Raw genomic sequence first — 17,611 nt, 5'->3', positions numbered from 1 at the left:
GTAGTTCAGCGGCTACCGCGGTGAAAATGTCCAAGCAGAAACGGCTACAATCACCATCACACAAGTTAATGACGGGCACGTTGGATATGCTGGCTCGTTACCTTGAGCAGCAAGCTGCCATAGCAGCAGCTCTCACCAGCCCAGAGATAAGACACAACTCCGGAAGCATTGATACACTTGACAGCTGTGATGTCAGAGATGCTGGAGATGCTGTAGTTGCAGCATGTTGTTCATGACATACTTGGTCAGGCTCCGTTTGCACTATTTGCACTCTGTATTGACAAAGTAGAACTTTGATTTGGTTTTGCACATATTTACACTTGGGAAAAAGAAATATTTAATTTTATTTACTTTATTTTAACTTTTATACATTTTAGTTTTAGTTTAAATTTGTGAAAGAAGAAGTTTATTAAAAGATCATGCTTACATCATGCATGTAAAGAGTTATAATAAAATATTTCAAAATGCATGTGCAACTCTGTTAAATTAAAGTCTGTTGGTCCAGTCATATATTTTGTCATTGTAGTTTTCTTAAAATCTCGTCTCGTTCTCGTGAACCCAATATCGTGTCTCGTCTCGTGAGCGGAGTGTATCGTCACACCCCTATTCAGTATGGAATAATTATCAAAGGAAATGTACAATACTTTCCGTTGTTTTTCAATAACCGTTCAATTGAACAAATTACACAAATAAATTATTCATACAGTAAATACTTTTTCTTTAGATTAAATTTAATTAATATTTACAGATTTTGATTCAACAGTCAGAACAACACAAATATATACACATTACAACTATCAAATCAAGGATATTGACGGTTAACTTCTATATTACAAAGCAATTCAAATATTGACTCATTTAGTTATTTAATGTAACACGCACAAAGTGTATGTTATTCAATATGGCCGTTATTTAGTCTCCTACCCTACCACCATCCCTTTGGGATTAAGAGAAAAACCTCACTTTCACATGTATCTTAAGGTGTGTCCATTAAACAAAAATGAATGAATAAAGTGCAGAACTTTAACTTTTTCTCAAATAAATAAAGCTTGAAAAAATATAATTTGTATCTCTGAGACAAAAATCAGACACACAAAAACAAGTTTCACGTTTTTAACATCGTCCTAACTACATAATCGCAATTAAGATTTAAAATCGATGAATTGAACAGGCCTACACCATGCCACGATTAGTACTGATGGATTCCTTAGGTTTTCTAGTTTCATATGATAAAAGTACCTTTACTCTAAAAGCTCAGCCTGCTCCAACCTAGGCAGGATAGTAGAGTCAGTCAAGGACGCCAGAGTCGGCAGGGAGTGGAAATCCTAGACCGACTGTAAAAATGGTGCCTGGTGCATTGATATTGTCATTTTCTGACTCAAAAAAGTGTTGCCTATGTATAAACAGAAATTGCTTTGTCATATGAAGTGGCCACCTGCAGTTCTTTCCACTGAACATTTCCAAGTACAGCACAGTAGAAGAAAGGAAATGTGGCATAGCTGATGCATGTCTGTGTTTTGACCCAATTTGAGATTCTGTTGCACAATGAATATGCAGGTTTATATAACCTTTATGAATCTAGTTATGTGACAAATCTACAGTGATGATTCAAAACCAGTTTACCCTACATATCATCAATCACAATAGCAGGTTAATCATTGAAGATGTGCATCTGTGGTGATATGGCTTTAATATAGCCATGCGTGATGCATTGTACTTGTCTTGTAATAAGTTCACCAAAATGCAGTGGGACACATTCTCTGAGCACTTTATGTCTCATGTGTTTTTGAGGCTAAATTTGAGTTTAGTCCAGTGATCAGGATTAAGGATGGGACGATATAGGCTTTTATAGTTGATCACGATTTAAAAAAAACACTCTCAATGAGTCGATAGTGAGCCATTTCCATTTATTTATGCTGGGGGACTTTATTATTCATGATTACCTTATTTAAAATAATTATTATTGAATTATTTACTTAAATAGATGTTTTGATGATTAGCGGGATAATATTATGAATCGCAATTGTTTTGGCCAGGATAATTGTGACATGAAATTCAATATCATCCCATATCTATTCATGATGTAATCCTGATAATCATCTAAATACGCTTAAAACTCCTAAAATGGCACCAAAACATACTGATTTGGACATATTTGTAAAACGTTAATCTTAAATAAGATCTACATATCATAATGTCTACATTCAAAAATAAAGATATATTTTCAAATCTTTTTATTTTACACATCTCTACCATGATAGCGAGCTTTTTTAAGTCACTTATGATGACATTTACCCCGATCAATTCATTGTGTTTGTGTTTGTGTTGAGTGTTTTTATCGTGATCCACAAAAAAACCCTACAGTGTCCCGTCCCTCATTATGATATAGGACCTGCATCTAGTCTGTCATCCAATCCTCTGTGGTAATTTAGCCAACCCCCTACTTTACAATGAAAATATTGTGGTTGTCATGGTTTATTTTGAGACGGTGTACTAGGGCTTTGACTCCGAACTTCGTTATTCAAATATAATTCGAATATCAAAAAATATATATATATTCGAATGAATATTAGGCAGCCCTTAATATTTAAACCTGTTATGGGCATTATTTTTTGTAAATGTCTTTGCTTGAACGTTGTTTTCAATTCAGATTCCGAGGCTTTCTCACGCCTGGTGAAGTTGTGTGAATCGCGAGCTCATTAGCAAGGCTATCATTGGTCATCTGGGCTCCTATAGGTGACGTTAGCGTCCTGGTTTGCGGCAATTTTGCAGAACAATGGCCGCGTCAACATCGACAACAGCCCCCGAGGAGCCCGCACTCGCGCTCCGTCCCAAGAACCGTAAACTCTAAAGGCTCGGTTATGCTTCCGCGTAGTGATAACGCAACGGCCACGCAACGGCCACGAAGTTGCTTGGAGACCGTGATGGTTCTGCGTTGGGTTTACGTGTCGAAATGCAATGCCACACCGGTAAAGGGCGCTATGTTTTTTGTAAAGACTGACCGACCGACCGAGACTCTTGACGTATATCGTCGTAGCCTCGTTATAGCCTATTTGTTTACTTTCCGGCTTTAAACATCCACAATTTTTCAGAACTTGGTGTTTTTTTTCTTTGTGCAAAAGCGACAAGGTGCAAACAATAAAACAAGGTGCAAACAATAAAAGTAGCCTATTAAAAGTTTAAATGGCGGTGTTTATGAGTGGAAACCGGAAAGCGGTCTCCAGCGGATGTAGTTAGCGGACCAATCACAGCCAATGCCGCTGCGTTGGTGTTGCGTCGCCTTGACGCGCGTCTAGGATTTTTGGGAGGTGCACGTCAGGCCCTTGCGTTGGACGTAAGGGGGGTCCGCAAGGACGTAAGGGGTCCGCAAGCCCCCTTGAGTTGTGTCGACGCGGAAGCATAACTTGGGCTTAACTTGGGCTTAAATAGGCAAACAAACCCCGCCGAACAGTCGGCACTGACGTCCCCGATCATGTCTGAACATGTGAATCACCTGGTATTTTTGGCGAATAACTTAAAAAAGTCTGTAGCCAAATAAACTGCAGCTTTATGTGAGCGAAACAATTTGTTAATGGGCCGTTAATGGCTGGTAGGATGGGGTTTTGTTTTTAGGCCTACCTTTATTTTGTCTTTTCAGTTTAGCCTGACTGGCTTATTTGACTTTATTTTTGATGGCTTATTTATCTTTATTTGGATGAAACAGAATGCATACACAGTTTATGTCTGACCTTAAATAAATGAAGGTTCTGAAAACATCGTTGCCTGCTTATTGACGTTGACTGATACACTGCCCTCTGGTGGACAAAACATATACAACTTAAGTACCATACCATACAGGTCTTACTGAAGGCATTTAATGGTCAAAATATTATTAATAAATATTCGAATATATTCGAATATTAATATTAATAAACAAACAAACTTCGAATATGATTTTTGGGCAAAAGTCAAAGCCCTACGGTGTACACATGCCATAATGTCTACCCGCTTTGGCAGTAGCACCTTCTGTAAAAATCAATCAGCACACATCTTGGCACTCTTCACACTGAATTTGCATTCGTCTTGCCTCTGTGTTTCACTCCAGACAATCAGGAAGGCAGCGACTGGCGTGACGAAGATGAGAAACTGCCCGGCCACGAGAACTTGACGGAAAAAGACATTGAACTGTTCAGGCACATCCAGGAGCTGGCACTGCAGGTACATGGACGGAGAGACAACATATTAAATGTCTTTTTAAAATTGATGAATGAACAGAGACGGGACAATGGGAAGAGAGGACCTGAAGAGGGGTCACATTTTAGAGCGAGACAGCATCAGCAGGGGAACCTGGGAGAGAGCTGTGACTGAGGCTGCCAGCCAGGAGTCATTGACCGATATATTATGTAAACCCCCGGTGTGCAGTGGGGGAGCTGGATGTCAATGGTGATGAGAATGTGGCTAGAAAGAGCAGAGTCAACAACACCCGGGTCATAAAAGATGAAGTCACTGGCTCAGGCAAGGTCCTTAAGATGGAACCACGTTTGAGGGTGGAAAAGTCAACGAGCTGTGAGGTGTGTGTGTGTGTGTGTGTGTGTGTGTGTGTGTGTGTGTGTGTGTGTGTGTGTGTGTGTGTGTGTGTGTGTGTGTGTGTGTGTGTGTGTGTGTGTGTGTGTGTGTGTGTGTGTGTGTGTGTGTGTGTGTGTGTGTGTGTGTGTGTATATCTATATATATCATTGTGTGTGTAAATCATCAATTACCATAGATGCAGGGCAGGATGAGGAGTGAAGCATTCAGTGAGGATAAAAGGCTTGCTTTTTAAATGGCTGATACATGTAAATACAATACAAGGTAATTATAGTGTTGTCATTGGAAATGAGCATACATTCAGTCAGCTTGTGAAAGTCCCGTGTTTGAATGGCCTGGGCCGCTCAATGTAACATACTCTGGAAACACAGCCGTGTCTCAGTGCTGGTGTCAAAGAACAGCCCATGTTTGAGGGGGTGAATATTGAGCAGGGCAGCTCTAATGGCTCCGTTAGCTTAATCAGTGTAGTTACAGAGAGGAAATGTCAATGATGGACATCAGCGTCCCTTAAATGCAGCACATCAGTAGATTAACCAGAGGGCATGTTTTTGGCCAATCACTCCAGCAGTAAACATGACCTTCTCTGTCTCTCCATCTCTTCGTTCCCTCGTCTTTGCTGCTCACCAAAACAGAAAGTCGGGGTGACGGGTCCACCAGACCCTCAGATGCGCTGTCCGTCAGTCATCGAATTTGGCAAGTTTGAAATCCAGACGTGGTATTCATCTCCTTACCCCCAGGAGTACAGCAGGTAAGCAAATTAACCTCACGAAGCAAAACGGCATCATGTACTTTGTTCACAGTCCTGTGTGTAGGCATAACAATGACCACCAGTGGAAGAGAGTGTGTTATAGTACCACCTACTTGGCAAGTACCCAGCCAGAACCAGAGAGCCAGTCACATTCTCATTTCCCACATGTTGGGTTTATTTTTCATGCCTGTAAACTCTGAATAAACTCTGCCCTGATATTCTTACATTTGCTGTTCTAATCTTCCATGTATGTGCCAGGTATTACAGAGGTTTTGCTTCTTTCAAAACACGAGTTGTGCAAAATATTGCTATGAACCATTCTTTTTTTATTATGGATTTATCTGGCAATTCTTAACTAATTGCCTGGTCCATAAAATGTGATATGATGTACAAAAATGCTCATTATGATTACCCATTCCCATCCATTTGAGCTCTAGCTGTGACTTTTTTCTAACCATTGCTTACTTCCCCCTCTTCTCTCCCTCAGACTACCTAAACTCTACTTGTGTGAGTTCTGCCTTCGCTACATGAAGAGTCGCAGCATCCTCTACCAGCACATGAAGAAGTGCAACTGGTTCCATCCCCCTGCTAACGAGATCTACAGGAAGGAAGATGTCTCTGTGTATGAGGTGAGGAACGCCCCAGAAAGATGGACTGAATGGGGATGGTTAATGGACTGAAAGACCAGAAGAGTGTCAGGGGAATGACACTAACGGGGAGAGACAGACGGTCTTTTTCTGAAACCCACCAGTTTTCATATGTCATGATTATCCTGGCCAAAATGATTGCAGTTCACGATATTATTCCGATAATCATTAAAATATGCGTATAACTTTTTAAAAGACCACACTTTCAATTTTGTTAATAACCAAATATTTGTATTCTGTCACAGATAAGAATCTTAAATAAGATGACCATTAATCATAACGTGTCCCTGCATTAATAAAGGTTAAATCTTTTTTTATTCATTTTTTTATGTTTATCCTATATTTTTTTTAATTAGCCTCTATTTTGAATTTTTCTACCATGATGGTGAGCTAGACAGCTTTGTCAAGATATTTACAATTATTCTCATAGTGGAAATTTACCACAATCACTTAGTATTTTGTATTCCGATCTGTGATAAAAATCGTAAATATAGTTGGTCAGTCCTATTCTTTTTCTTTTTTTTTATATATATAAATGTTTTATTGAGCGCCAACAAAAGAGAGTACATGTAATGCAATTACCACAGAGGTACAGTGCTCACATTTTACTCATCTTTTGCCCCCATTTCCCACCCCCCTCACCCCTCCCTCACCCTTTCGGCCCCGGGCTGATCAGTCCTATTCCTGATGGTGCTTCAGTGACATCCCTACCTGCATAGAGGAATATTCTCATGTTTATGCCTTCAGGGATAGGCACTGTTATTATTAGAAGAATTTCTAATTACCTATTTACTGTTAAGCTCTTCTGGGTCTCGTAGAGTAGCTGCAGATAAATGCAGTGGATTGTTGTCTGCGGGCCATGGCCACTGCAGCTCCTGTTTCCCCGCTCTGCAGTCCATCCTCACTCTCGGAGAGCGGAGATAACTGGCCAGCTGCCAACCTTTCTTTCTTTCCAGCTCCTTGTTTCTCTCGTCTGCCCTCTCTATCCATCGGGGTCTCCAGAGACACCAACTTCTCCTCCATTCACCTTCTCTTTGTTCCACATTCTCTAATGGCAGCTTAAATGCATACTTCTCCACAGCAGTGTGTCATCAGTGTGATTTAAGAAAGTCTTCATGTCATTGTGTTGTACTAATCCCTCCACAGGTTGATGGGAACATGAGCACAATCTACTGTCAGAACCTTTGTCTGCTGGCCAAGCTGTTCCTGGACCACAAGACCCTCTACTACGATGTGGAGCCCTTCCTTTTCTACGTCTTGACCCAGAATGACAGCAAAGGCTGCCACCTCGTCGGCTACTTCTCCAAGGTATTGCCATAATGCTTCCAACCTCATGCTTGTGCTGGATTTCAGTCCCGCTCGCCCCCAGCCTCTCGGCTGCGTCTGTCAAGTACAACCACCCTGCAGAAACCTTCCAAAACGACTGCATGAACCGAAACTGGGAGAAATGTATTCAAATGGAATGAAATGGAAATGCATTAGCATCCCACCACACAGGTGCTTTCCTACATACAAACGCTCATGTTGTGTCGCCGATGGACACTGGGTGCTGTGAGCTCCATTGTCTCTGTGTGCAGTGTGCAGGTGCTCCTATAAATATAGCGCCTCGCTGCCAAAACCCAGCAGTTAGTGAGTGGAGGCAGCCCCATCAAAACCCAGCTGTACACCCACACATCTTTGATGTAGTTTCTATCATATTTGTTTCTAATGGTGGAATGTGTCTTTCTCTTCCACAGGAGAAGCACTGTCAACAGAAATACAACGTGTCATGCATCATGATTCTTCCACAGTACCAGCGCAGGGGCTACGGACGCTTTCTCATCGACTTCAGTAAGGGCTGCAGCCATCAACAGCGCGCACACAAAGTGACAACATGATTAACTGTGAACAGAATGTGTGTATGGGTTTTTTTGGCTCAAGATGTCCTTGCTTCCTCCCTCCCTACAGGCTACTTACTGTCCAAGCGCGAGGGCCAGCCAGGATCACCAGAGAAGCCTCTGTCGGACCTAGGTCGACTGTCCTACATGGCGTACTGGCGCAGCGTCGTGCTGGAGTGTCTCCACGATGTCCGCGATCGGCAGATCACCATACGGCAACTGAGCAAACTGACGGGGATCTGCCCGCAGGACATCACCACCACACTGCACAGCCTCACCATGCTGGAGCAGCGAGGAGACAGGTCAGACACTACATATTCAATCAGTCAACAATGCACCCCAGTGGTTTACGCTGCATAGTGCTGCAGGGACATGAGGAAGACGTCACTCTCATTGGGTCACAATGATGTGAACGAAGACAAAAGTCAGTGGCAGCACCAGAAACAAATTGGCAAAATGTCACCAAACGGTAAAATCTTGCTACTTTTATTATGAAGCTGTGGTTGTAAACATTTACATTTACATTTAGGTCATTTAGCAGACGCTTTTGTCCAAAGCGACTTACAATAAGTACATTTGTCAAAAGAAGGAAACAAGGAAACCACAACGAATCATTGCCGATAAAGTGAGAGCTCGGGAGTTGAACCCCTGTTACCTGCACCGTAGACAGCGTTGTTAACCATTACACCACAACGAAGCTTTCAGTGAAGCTGAAAATAAAGACTTATCACCTTTAGAGCAATCAACTGTTTCATTCAGTTATACACATTAAGTCGGGCTGTAAATGTCCACCACGACAACTGTCTCTACTTTGCTGCAGTTACGTTGCTCCGCTTTCTCAGGATGAGCTCGTTTTCTACATAAACACTCAGTAATATCTAATAACACGCTCCCGGTTGCCATGGTGAATCGTAGTATCGGAGCTCCATTGATGATGACTTTGTAGAGTCGGCAGGCACGCGCGTAACTCAGAGTTTACATACTCAGAATTGATTGAACTAATTCAGAACTGCTGCTCTGGAACCCAAAACTCAGAGTTGGTCAACTTCAAGATTCAGAGATGGTTGAGCCTGCTTTCTGGAACGGGCCCCTGGACAGTTGAATTTATTTTTCGGAATGTTTTTATTTTATTTTTTTTAAAGGTTAATCTAGAGCCTTGAGGTTAATTATAGTTCTTCACAAGAAAATTGGAATTGGCGGGTCAGAAAATTCTATCATTGTTTCTCTATGGAAACATTGATAAGTCTTCGAATGTAAGTGCACATAGACCAATACCAATAGCCTTGTAAATGTGCATGTGCACGTACAGAGCCATATCCTTTTATATCTTCCAGCTTGCATGCAGACTTGTAACGCCCGTGTTTCTTTCTGCTCTGTCAGGCTGGTCCTGGTGCGAAGGGAGAAGCTGGTGTCCAACCACATGACTCGTCTCAAGGCTCGGCCACGGCAGCTGGATGTTGACCCCGAGTGTCTCCGCTGGACTCCTGTCATCGTAACCAACACCGTGGTCTCCGATGCCGACGCAGACGATGACGATGACGAGGACGATGAAGAACCAGAGGAAGACAACCGCAAGGAGGTAATTGAATTTGTATATGCTCTTGGTGTAAATAATAGATTGATCTCAAAGTTATTAGCACATTATTATTGATGAATTCATTTTATTTGTCTTCATCTGTAAATAGATCAAACCAAGTCACAAGGTCCCGCCAATGTCCTGGCACATGCGCCAATCCAAGAAGAGGGATGAGGAGGAGGAGGACGACGAGGATGAGGATGAAGAAGAGGAAAGAAAGGGCTTCTTGGGGTTTCCCATTAGCCAAAGCTCTCCAACTTCCTCTCCGATTTGCTGCCCCCCCTCTGTCCCAGAGCCACCACGTCCCCCTCCTCCAACAAATGGAGTACGCAGACCACGGGGGCGACCGCCCAAAAACTGGCCTTGGGGCAAGGTTAAAGACAGCGCACGGGTAGGGCGGCCACCTAAGATGCGCCCAGTGGATGACGAGGATGATGAAGACTATGAGAGAAGAGATGGAGGAAAAAATCCGGGCTCTGCCAGCAGCCCGCCCTCCCTTTTCTCCCTGGACAGACAAGCAGAATCAACAGCCTTTCACTCCCTGGACATGGCCAGGCACCCCTCCATAACCCCCGCACGAAGAGGGCGTCCCCCCAGGAAAAAGAGAGGCCCGAAGCCCAGACTGATGGAAGGACCTGGAGAGGGGCTGGTGCAGCTTCCTGTGGTTTCCAGGTTGAGTGAGTCTCTGCCCATCAGGAAGAGCTGCTTCAGTGAAAGCAGTGAAGAAGAGGAGGATGACGATGACGAAGATGACGAAGAGAGGAGGGCATGCTCCCCACCCATCCTCACCAAGCCTGCCATGGGGCTCAAATGCAAGGTAAGAAACTAAGGTTTAAGTTCTGGAGCATTCAGTTGTTATTAGTACTGGATTTATGCCGATGCCATTAACTCGAATCTGGGTCCTTCAAATCTTTAGTTATCATTTTAAGCTAAATTCCAACGGCACACCTGTTAACATGTCCTGTTTCTACCTAGAAGCCACTGCGGAAACGTCGCTTTCGCCAGCGCAGCCACCCTCACAGCAGCGTGGTGACGGAGACGATTTCTGAAACCACAGAGGTCCTGGACGAGCCCTTTGTCGACTCGGACTCAGAGAGGCCTATGCCCAGGCTAGAGGAGGAGACGCCCCTGGGCCACCCACTGCACCGCTACCCCCCAGCCCGCTCTGCTCTGAGGTTGTCTGACCCAGCACCCAAAAGAGGTCGGCACTCCAACCTCACAGATTCAGAGGAAGACGGTGAGCAGAAAGGGTTTTAGGGATGATTGTTTTGTGCATGTGTGCAGCTTTATCTAACGGTGTGTCTTCTCGCCCCCTCTCAGAGCTAACACCTGTGCTGAAGCCTGTGGCTGCTCTGCCAGCAACTTCGTCAGAGACCCTACCGGCCAACCCTGAGGTCCCAGTGAAGAAGAAGAAAGGCTGGCCCAAGGGAAAGAGTCGCAAACCACTCCACTGGAAAAAACGAGGGCCTGGAAAACCACCAGGCAGTGGACCTACGGCTAGCCAGGCTCAGAGTGGGGATCCGCCACCCCCGAAAATCAAGATGAAGCCTGGCCGCAAGCCCCGGAGCTGGTATCTGCAGCGGGCCCAGGAGGAGGCAGAGAGGCAGGAGCAGGAAAGACAAAGACTGTTGGGCCAGCAGCTGGACAAGGATCCTCAGCTGCTCCAGACAGAGGACCGTAACAGCAAGCGAGTGTGTAGAACCAACACAGACAGAGACAACAAACAGAAAGACTCTGATGAAGAAGACGACTATCTCCCTAAACCTGTTGAGCAGAAGGTGCCCAAGAGACCAAGAGGGCGACCGCCCAAGAACCGCGCCCTCCACCAGCCACCACTGCCTGCCCCCAAACCACCTCCCACCTCTGAGCCAGAGGAGGAAGAGGATGAGGAGGAGGAGACTGAAAGAGCCTGGGAGGAAGACAAACCCAGCCGGCCACCGTCCCGTCCCCTGCTGTCCCCTTCGTCCTCCTCTTCCACCTCGGGGCCTCGGGCCCCACAGTCCCGGCCTCAGGAGACAGATATGGGCGACAGGGAGGAGGACGATGACGATGAGGAGAGGGAGGAAGAGGAATGTGGCAGCACAGGCAGCGGTGGCGGTAGTATCAACAGGCGAACAGCAGCGACACCGGGTTCAGGGAGCAGGCGCAGTGAAGACCACGACGCAGACGATGAAGGGGACGGACACTTGGAGGACAAGAGCAACGGCAGCAACAACAGCAGTAAGAAGAGGAAAGGTCAGGAATCGGAAGAAGATGATGATGATGATGAAGAGGAGGAGGAGGAGCCCGCCTCCCGTGCAAGCTCTCCTCCGGTCAAAGAAGAACCCCAAGGTGGAGAGGCTTTTTTAGACATGGAGAACAGCGTGGCCCGGGACTATGTCAGCAAGCAAGAGGAGGAGGAAGAGGAGGAGGAGGAGGCTGAGGAGGAGGTACAGGAGGCCAAGCGCCAGCCGTCCTCAGCCGACCCACAGCAGGAGGAGCGGCGGCGTAGAGAGCAGGAGGAGTCTGCTGCAGCAGCCGCGGCAGTGGAAACCGTGACGGCCATGTCTGTTCCCTCTGAGCCCATGGAGCTCCAGTCTCTGCATCCGGACGACAAGGACGTCACTCTCTTGATGGAACCCCAACACACACATCCACACTCCCACCCTCACCAGCACTCCGACTTCAAAGAGGAGCTGGGTCACCACCATCCTCACCACCCCCATCACCACTCCAACGAGCTGGACCTGGAGACGATGCAGGCAGTCCAGTCCCTCACACAGGGGGAAGCCCAGGACGAAGAGACTGAACCCCAGCAACACCACGGGGCCTACCAGGACTGTGAGGAGACCCTCGCTGCCTGCCGGACCCTGCAGAGCTACAGCCACACAGGGGAGGCAGAGGAGGAGGCTCTGGCCTTAGTGGAGGAGTGTGGGGCGTCCCAACACAGCAGCCCCCTTCCTAATCCCCCGGTGCCGCCCCTGCCCAGTCAATCAGTGCGCTCTGTGAACAGTCCAGGGTTGCCCTCGGGCATCATGGACACAACACCAGCAGGGCAGAGGGGAGGGACGCCTGGCCCCACTGGAGCAGGGGGCAATGGTGCAGGCGCAGGGTACACACAGATCACTCCAGAACATCCCAGTTCTCTGTCTGCTCCCTCCCAGCAGAACATGGAGACGTCTCCAATGATGGACGTACCTTCTGTGTCGGACCACTCGCAGCAGGTGGTGGACAGTGGCTTCAGTGACCTCGGCAGCATAGAGAGCACGACGGAGAACTACGACAACCCCAGTAGCTATGACTCCACCATGGGCGGAGGGGGCAATGGAACAGGGAACAGTGGGAATGGAGGGGGGATGTCAGCTGCCGTAGTTGCAGGAGCTTCCACAGCTTCCTCATCATCAGCCTCCTCATCGTCGAGCTCGGCCACCCCGTCCTCCCAGTCTAACAGCTGCTCCTTTGTGCCGGCCCCCAGTCTCACATCTTCCACAGGAACGGGAGGATCCCAACTAGGAATGGGCAGCTGTAGCCTCATCCAGCAAACAGGACCCGGGCCCAACAGCGGGCCAGGTGCCAGTAACGTAGGCAGTGCTGTGCCCCAGCCACCCCCACCCCCACCACCATCCAACACCCCCAACTGCGGCATTAAGTCTCCTCAGAGCTGTGGTGTGATCGAGAGGCCCCCCAGCACCAACCAGCAGCAACAGCAGCAACAGCAGCAGTCCCAAAAAAAGGTTCCTCAGCAGCAACAAGCCCCCAACCCTCAGCCCCCACCGTCAGCACCACTGCCACAGCAACAACAGCAGGCCCTGTCCCAGTGTAGCATGGGCAATGGCTTCGCCTCCACGCCCATGATCATGGAGATCCCAGAGAGTGGAGGTGGAGGAGGGGGCCGCACCCTGTATGAGCGCATGGGTCAGGACTTTGGCACAGGGGGCTACCCCCAGCCCTCAGCGACCTTCAGCCTGGCCAAACTCCAGCAGCTCACAAACACCATCATGGACCCCCATGCCATGCCCTACTCTCATTCAGCCTCCGTCACCTCCTACGCCACCAGTGTTTCTCTCTCCAACCCGGGGCTGGCCCCTTCACCCCACACTCCCCTCCCTCAGGGCCAACCCACGATGACCCCACCTCCTAATCTTAGCTCCGGCTCCATGAACCTGGGCTCCCTGCAGCTGCAATGCAACATGCCCACCACCAACATTGGTCTGGGACCCCCGCCGCATACGCAGCGGCTCCAGGGCCAGATGGCTACAGTCAAAGGCCACATTTCCATCCGCTCCAAAGCCACGCAGCAGCTGGCTCCGGCCCCACACCAGCAGCAGCTCTACGGCCGCAGCTCGGGGGCTGTGGCCATGCAGGGCACGCCACGCACCTTGGCCGTGCAGCGTGGTATGATGCCAAACCTCATGCCCACGCCAGCACCATACAATTCCATGAACATGCCCCTCAATGCCATGTCAGCCGGCTACCGAATGCCCCAACCCATGATGAACAGTGGTTACCACGGCAATCCCCCTTACATGAATCAGCCAGCTCAGTACCCCATGCAGATGCAGATGGGTATGATGGGAGGGCAGGGTTACCCGCAGCAGCCTATGCAGCCCAATCACCACGGCAACATGATGTACACTGGCCCCTCCCATCACAGCTACGCCGGTGTCCCGAAACAGTCACCTTACATGAGCAGATGAAGAGCCAAGAACTGAGAAAGGAGACATGAGGCCGGAGCCGATACTCGCTGTTCTCTAAATGTCCATTGCTCCTGTTCACCCTCTCCAGTGCCGCGGCAGGCACCACGGAGGGGAAGTGACCGGAGACAGAGAGGGTCTTTGGGTTTCCTGTTTTTCTATGTTGTCATTGTGTCCCTTTTTATTTGGGCTCGTTCCTCCTCCCCGCCCAGCTGGCTGTGTACGGGAGCAAGTCGGTGGGGTTCGCGGGGCGGGGCGTGTACATGGACCTCTGCCGTGCCGCGCTGCTTCAGGCCAGGCCTACACAGTCCTGTAATGTGATTTCACACAGGCCCACGAGGCTCCTCCTCCTCACGATGAGCAGGAGGAGTACTGGGGAGGACAAGAGTGACGAGAAGGACAATACAGGAGTACCTCCCTTTGTCAGATTGCTAATGAAAAACAGTGGTTTACTGAATATATTCAACCATGCACACAATCTTTTTAATTCATATAGGAAGCCTTACCTTGAAAAAAGAGACGATGAATCATTGTTGGCGGACTCTCCTTTTGTTTTGTTTTGTTAAACATAATGTTGAATCTTATTTTTGTTGTCGTTTTCTGTTAATTGTTTTTTGAAATACTTGTGTGCAGTCCGACCTCTTATATGCTTTGGTCTTTATATGTGTGGCATTCTGAAATGGTGATGCACCCTCTCGCTCTGTCAGAAATACCCAACATCTCTGTGGCTTTTCCAGAAAAGCGGAGCCTTGGGCCGTTTCCAGAGTCTCTGTCTTCCTGGATGGACCGTGTTGTACCAAAAACAGCAAAGGCACAGGAGAGAAGAGCAAGTTACTGTCTATTAAATGTCCGTAAATGAAACAAGTAGCATTATTTTCCGGTTTGCTGCCACTCTGAAACGTTTAGATGTAAATATTCTGGTACTTCCCGATATCCAGCACACACACCCGCACCTACAAACACACACACGCTGGCTAGCTAATGTCGATCGGTGGCTAGCTCAGGAAAGTACAACATTCAGCTGTTCTTGTCCACACTCCACTGACAAACGGTGTACTATGTCAGCCTTTTTTAAGCAGGTTAGGGAATGCAGAACAAACGTGGGGGGGGGGGGGGGGGGGGGGGGGGGATTTCCATTTGACTGCTTTAAGGAAAGTCAGTTAATTAACTGATGTGTCCTCCTTAAGTGTTAGTGGCCCAAAGAGGTCCAGGAGTCTGCTTTTAAAAGGTGTTCAAACTGTATTTCTTCCTTTTTCTTTTCTGCAAAATTCTGCACTTCCATTGGCTAGAAATGTGGCAGTAGACAGTTAGCCTTTCTGAAAGGTGTGCCTGAATGCCTGATCTAGTGCATGGTTTGGCCCTCGCATAGAGGCACACTCATAAACGCAGGGTCGGAGGTGAGGAAGTGTTTCGGCGTTTCACTGGCGGGGGTGAATCGGTTGACCTTGTTGCTCCATGTACCAGTATTCAAAGTCAAAAGAGGAGTTTTCATTTTCTTACAGACCTGGCATTGCATACTTGATTTGTGTGTATTGATCTGTTCTGTACTTATGTTGTGTTTTGTTTCTTTCTGAATTTTATCAGACTGGGCAGCTTTCTTTTATGACACAAGCTGACTCTTTTTGACTTTAGAAAACCTATTGTAGAGAAAATGTTTTTTCTATAATATAAAAGGAAACTCTGACATTGATATTGGTACTGTCATTTTTTTCACTTCTGTTTCAGGAAAAAAAACTACATATTTTTTAGCTCGCCTCTTGGGTAATAATTACTAAGAAATTCAAAATTTAAAAAAACTACCACTCACTTTTAGTGACTTTAAGATGCCTTTAACCTCTCCATTCCATCTCATCTCTAGAGTTTTTCTATCTTTGTGTAGTATATTAATGCTAATTAATGCTATTTTAAACAAAAAGGACTACAAATATCTAAAGGTCACTTGGCATTCTTTTCTTTTTTTACTTGTGTGTGTAAAGGATGACTTCCTTACATTTAAGAGGCATGTAAAAAGGAGCTCAGTATATTTCTGTCTGTTTATATCGCTTCCCTTTTTGTATCCTTTGTAATTGTACATGTTGCGTTGTATGCTAAGAGAGCGCAAAATAAAGAGAGGAGTGACAGCTGGACACACAGTGAAGGTTGGCTTGCGCTCAGTGGCCTCAACTCTCTACTCTGTCCCTGTATGTATTTCCATTTATTCTGTTTTTTTTTCTTTCTTTCTTAGCAAGTACTTTCAAAGAACTCTGTACATTTTAACATAAAATGAAAATAAATTATGTTGAGCCATTCATGTTTTCCTTGAGCTTTTTAAAGTTTTATCGGCTGCAGTTCTACAATTATATTGTCCTCTCAGTCCAGGGACAAAGATGCTTTAATTATGCTTAATACCATGCACAATTTCCAAGTGGACCACGCCGTATAATGTGAGTATTTTCTATTTTTAGTGTTTAAGTACAAGGAAAAATGTTGGACTTTAGTGTGACAGCCTTATATCCAGCAGACAAGTCAGTGTTGTCAGGCTCTTTATACAGCAAAACAAAGCAGCAGTTACTTTATTCTAAATGGTGTACATTAATTAAAAGGCCCCTGAGTGTTATTCATAATTCTCTGCTTAGTAACTCTGCTAATTCATCAAAGCTGCGTGGGTGTGGTTTGATCAACAACCCCACAGCTGTCATTGGCTCCGATTCAAATGCCGCCGCGCTCTGATTGGTGCACGGAAGACGCCTGTCCGTTTCAAATGTCAAATAATGTGAAACAACAAACTGTCCCAACTCTATCATAATGCAGTGTTTTCATGCAGGGCCCAATCTGTCATGGAGAGAATCTGAATGAGGAAATGGGGTTTTCAGAGTTTAAATGCTGCTATATACATACATTAATGTAATGTTGATCCAAGTTGAAGAGTCACCATTTGTATGCAGAATGCTGTTGCCAAGTCTTGTTTAAACAGCTGTGCAGTGCCTACTACTGAGGGTTAGGACGCCTTCCACGTGAGCTTTGGCTTGAAGGGCTGTATGTTTTCTGATAATAGATTGGGGAAAGAGCTCCACATCACTTAAATACATTTTACCTCCAAGTGGACGAGCATTATGATGGTCTTGTGGACATTTATGGAATTGCTTTGGCTGCTTGTGGCCACTAGATGTCACTGTAGAGTGAGCAGCTCATGTCAAAAAGCAAGGTGTTTCCTTCTAAACTTTTCTTCTAAAACTGTGGAAACAAAACAAAAAAACAACATTTTAATCACACAGCCAGTCACTGTCTTACCGTAACATTTAATTTTGTATTAAACAATATTATTTGAACGTGCTGAGTCCTGCTGAATAATGGAGATCCCCAAACTATATGCAAAGCTTAGATCAGGTTACTACATTAAACCCATCATCATGACAGTGTAATTATTGTGTACCATTGTAGCCTGTGCCTGATTGGTTTGCAGGTTCTTTGTAAAAGCAATAACCCACAGTACAGGATAGACCAGAAGAGACAGCATCTCTATATGATGATAACAGATAAATAAGGCA

General features: G+C 46.2%; 1 protein-coding gene across 2 annotated transcripts in view; it reads left to right on the top strand.

Annotated features, from left to right (window-relative positions):
• Positions 1-16,374, top strand: part of kat6a (K(lysine) acetyltransferase 6A) — a 39,633-nt gene extending 23,259 nt beyond the window's left edge. The window contains exons 8-17 of one of the 2 annotated variants that reach the window (XM_084025812.1): positions 4,085-4,197; positions 5,196-5,311; positions 5,799-5,940; positions 7,105-7,266; positions 7,695-7,788; positions 7,906-8,137; positions 9,216-9,414; positions 9,521-10,228; positions 10,390-10,648; positions 10,732-16,374. In XM_084025812.1, coding sequence (XP_083881938.1) covers positions 4,085-4,197; positions 5,196-5,311; positions 5,799-5,940; positions 7,105-7,266; positions 7,695-7,788; positions 7,906-8,137; positions 9,216-9,414; positions 9,521-10,228; positions 10,390-10,648; positions 10,732-14,087 — 5,381 coding nt within the window. In that variant the 3' untranslated portion in view covers positions 14,088-16,374. Of the gene's footprint in view, positions 1-4,084; positions 4,198-5,195; positions 5,312-5,798; positions 5,941-7,104; positions 7,267-7,694; positions 7,789-7,905; positions 8,138-9,215; positions 9,415-9,520; positions 10,229-10,386; positions 10,649-10,731 lie in introns of both variants that reach the window. The other variant, XM_084025811.1, reaches the window with a different exon arrangement.
• Positions 16,375-17,611: the final 1,237 nt, after the last annotated feature.

This window comes from Eutrigla gurnardus (assembly GCF_963514095.1).
Source record: "Eutrigla gurnardus genome assembly, chromosome: 13".
NCBI classification, from domain to species: domain Eukaryota; kingdom Metazoa; phylum Chordata; class Actinopteri; order Perciformes; family Triglidae; genus Eutrigla; species Eutrigla gurnardus.
Note: the sequence above shows the minus strand (reverse complement) of the source record. Positions and strands in the feature narration are given on the sequence as shown.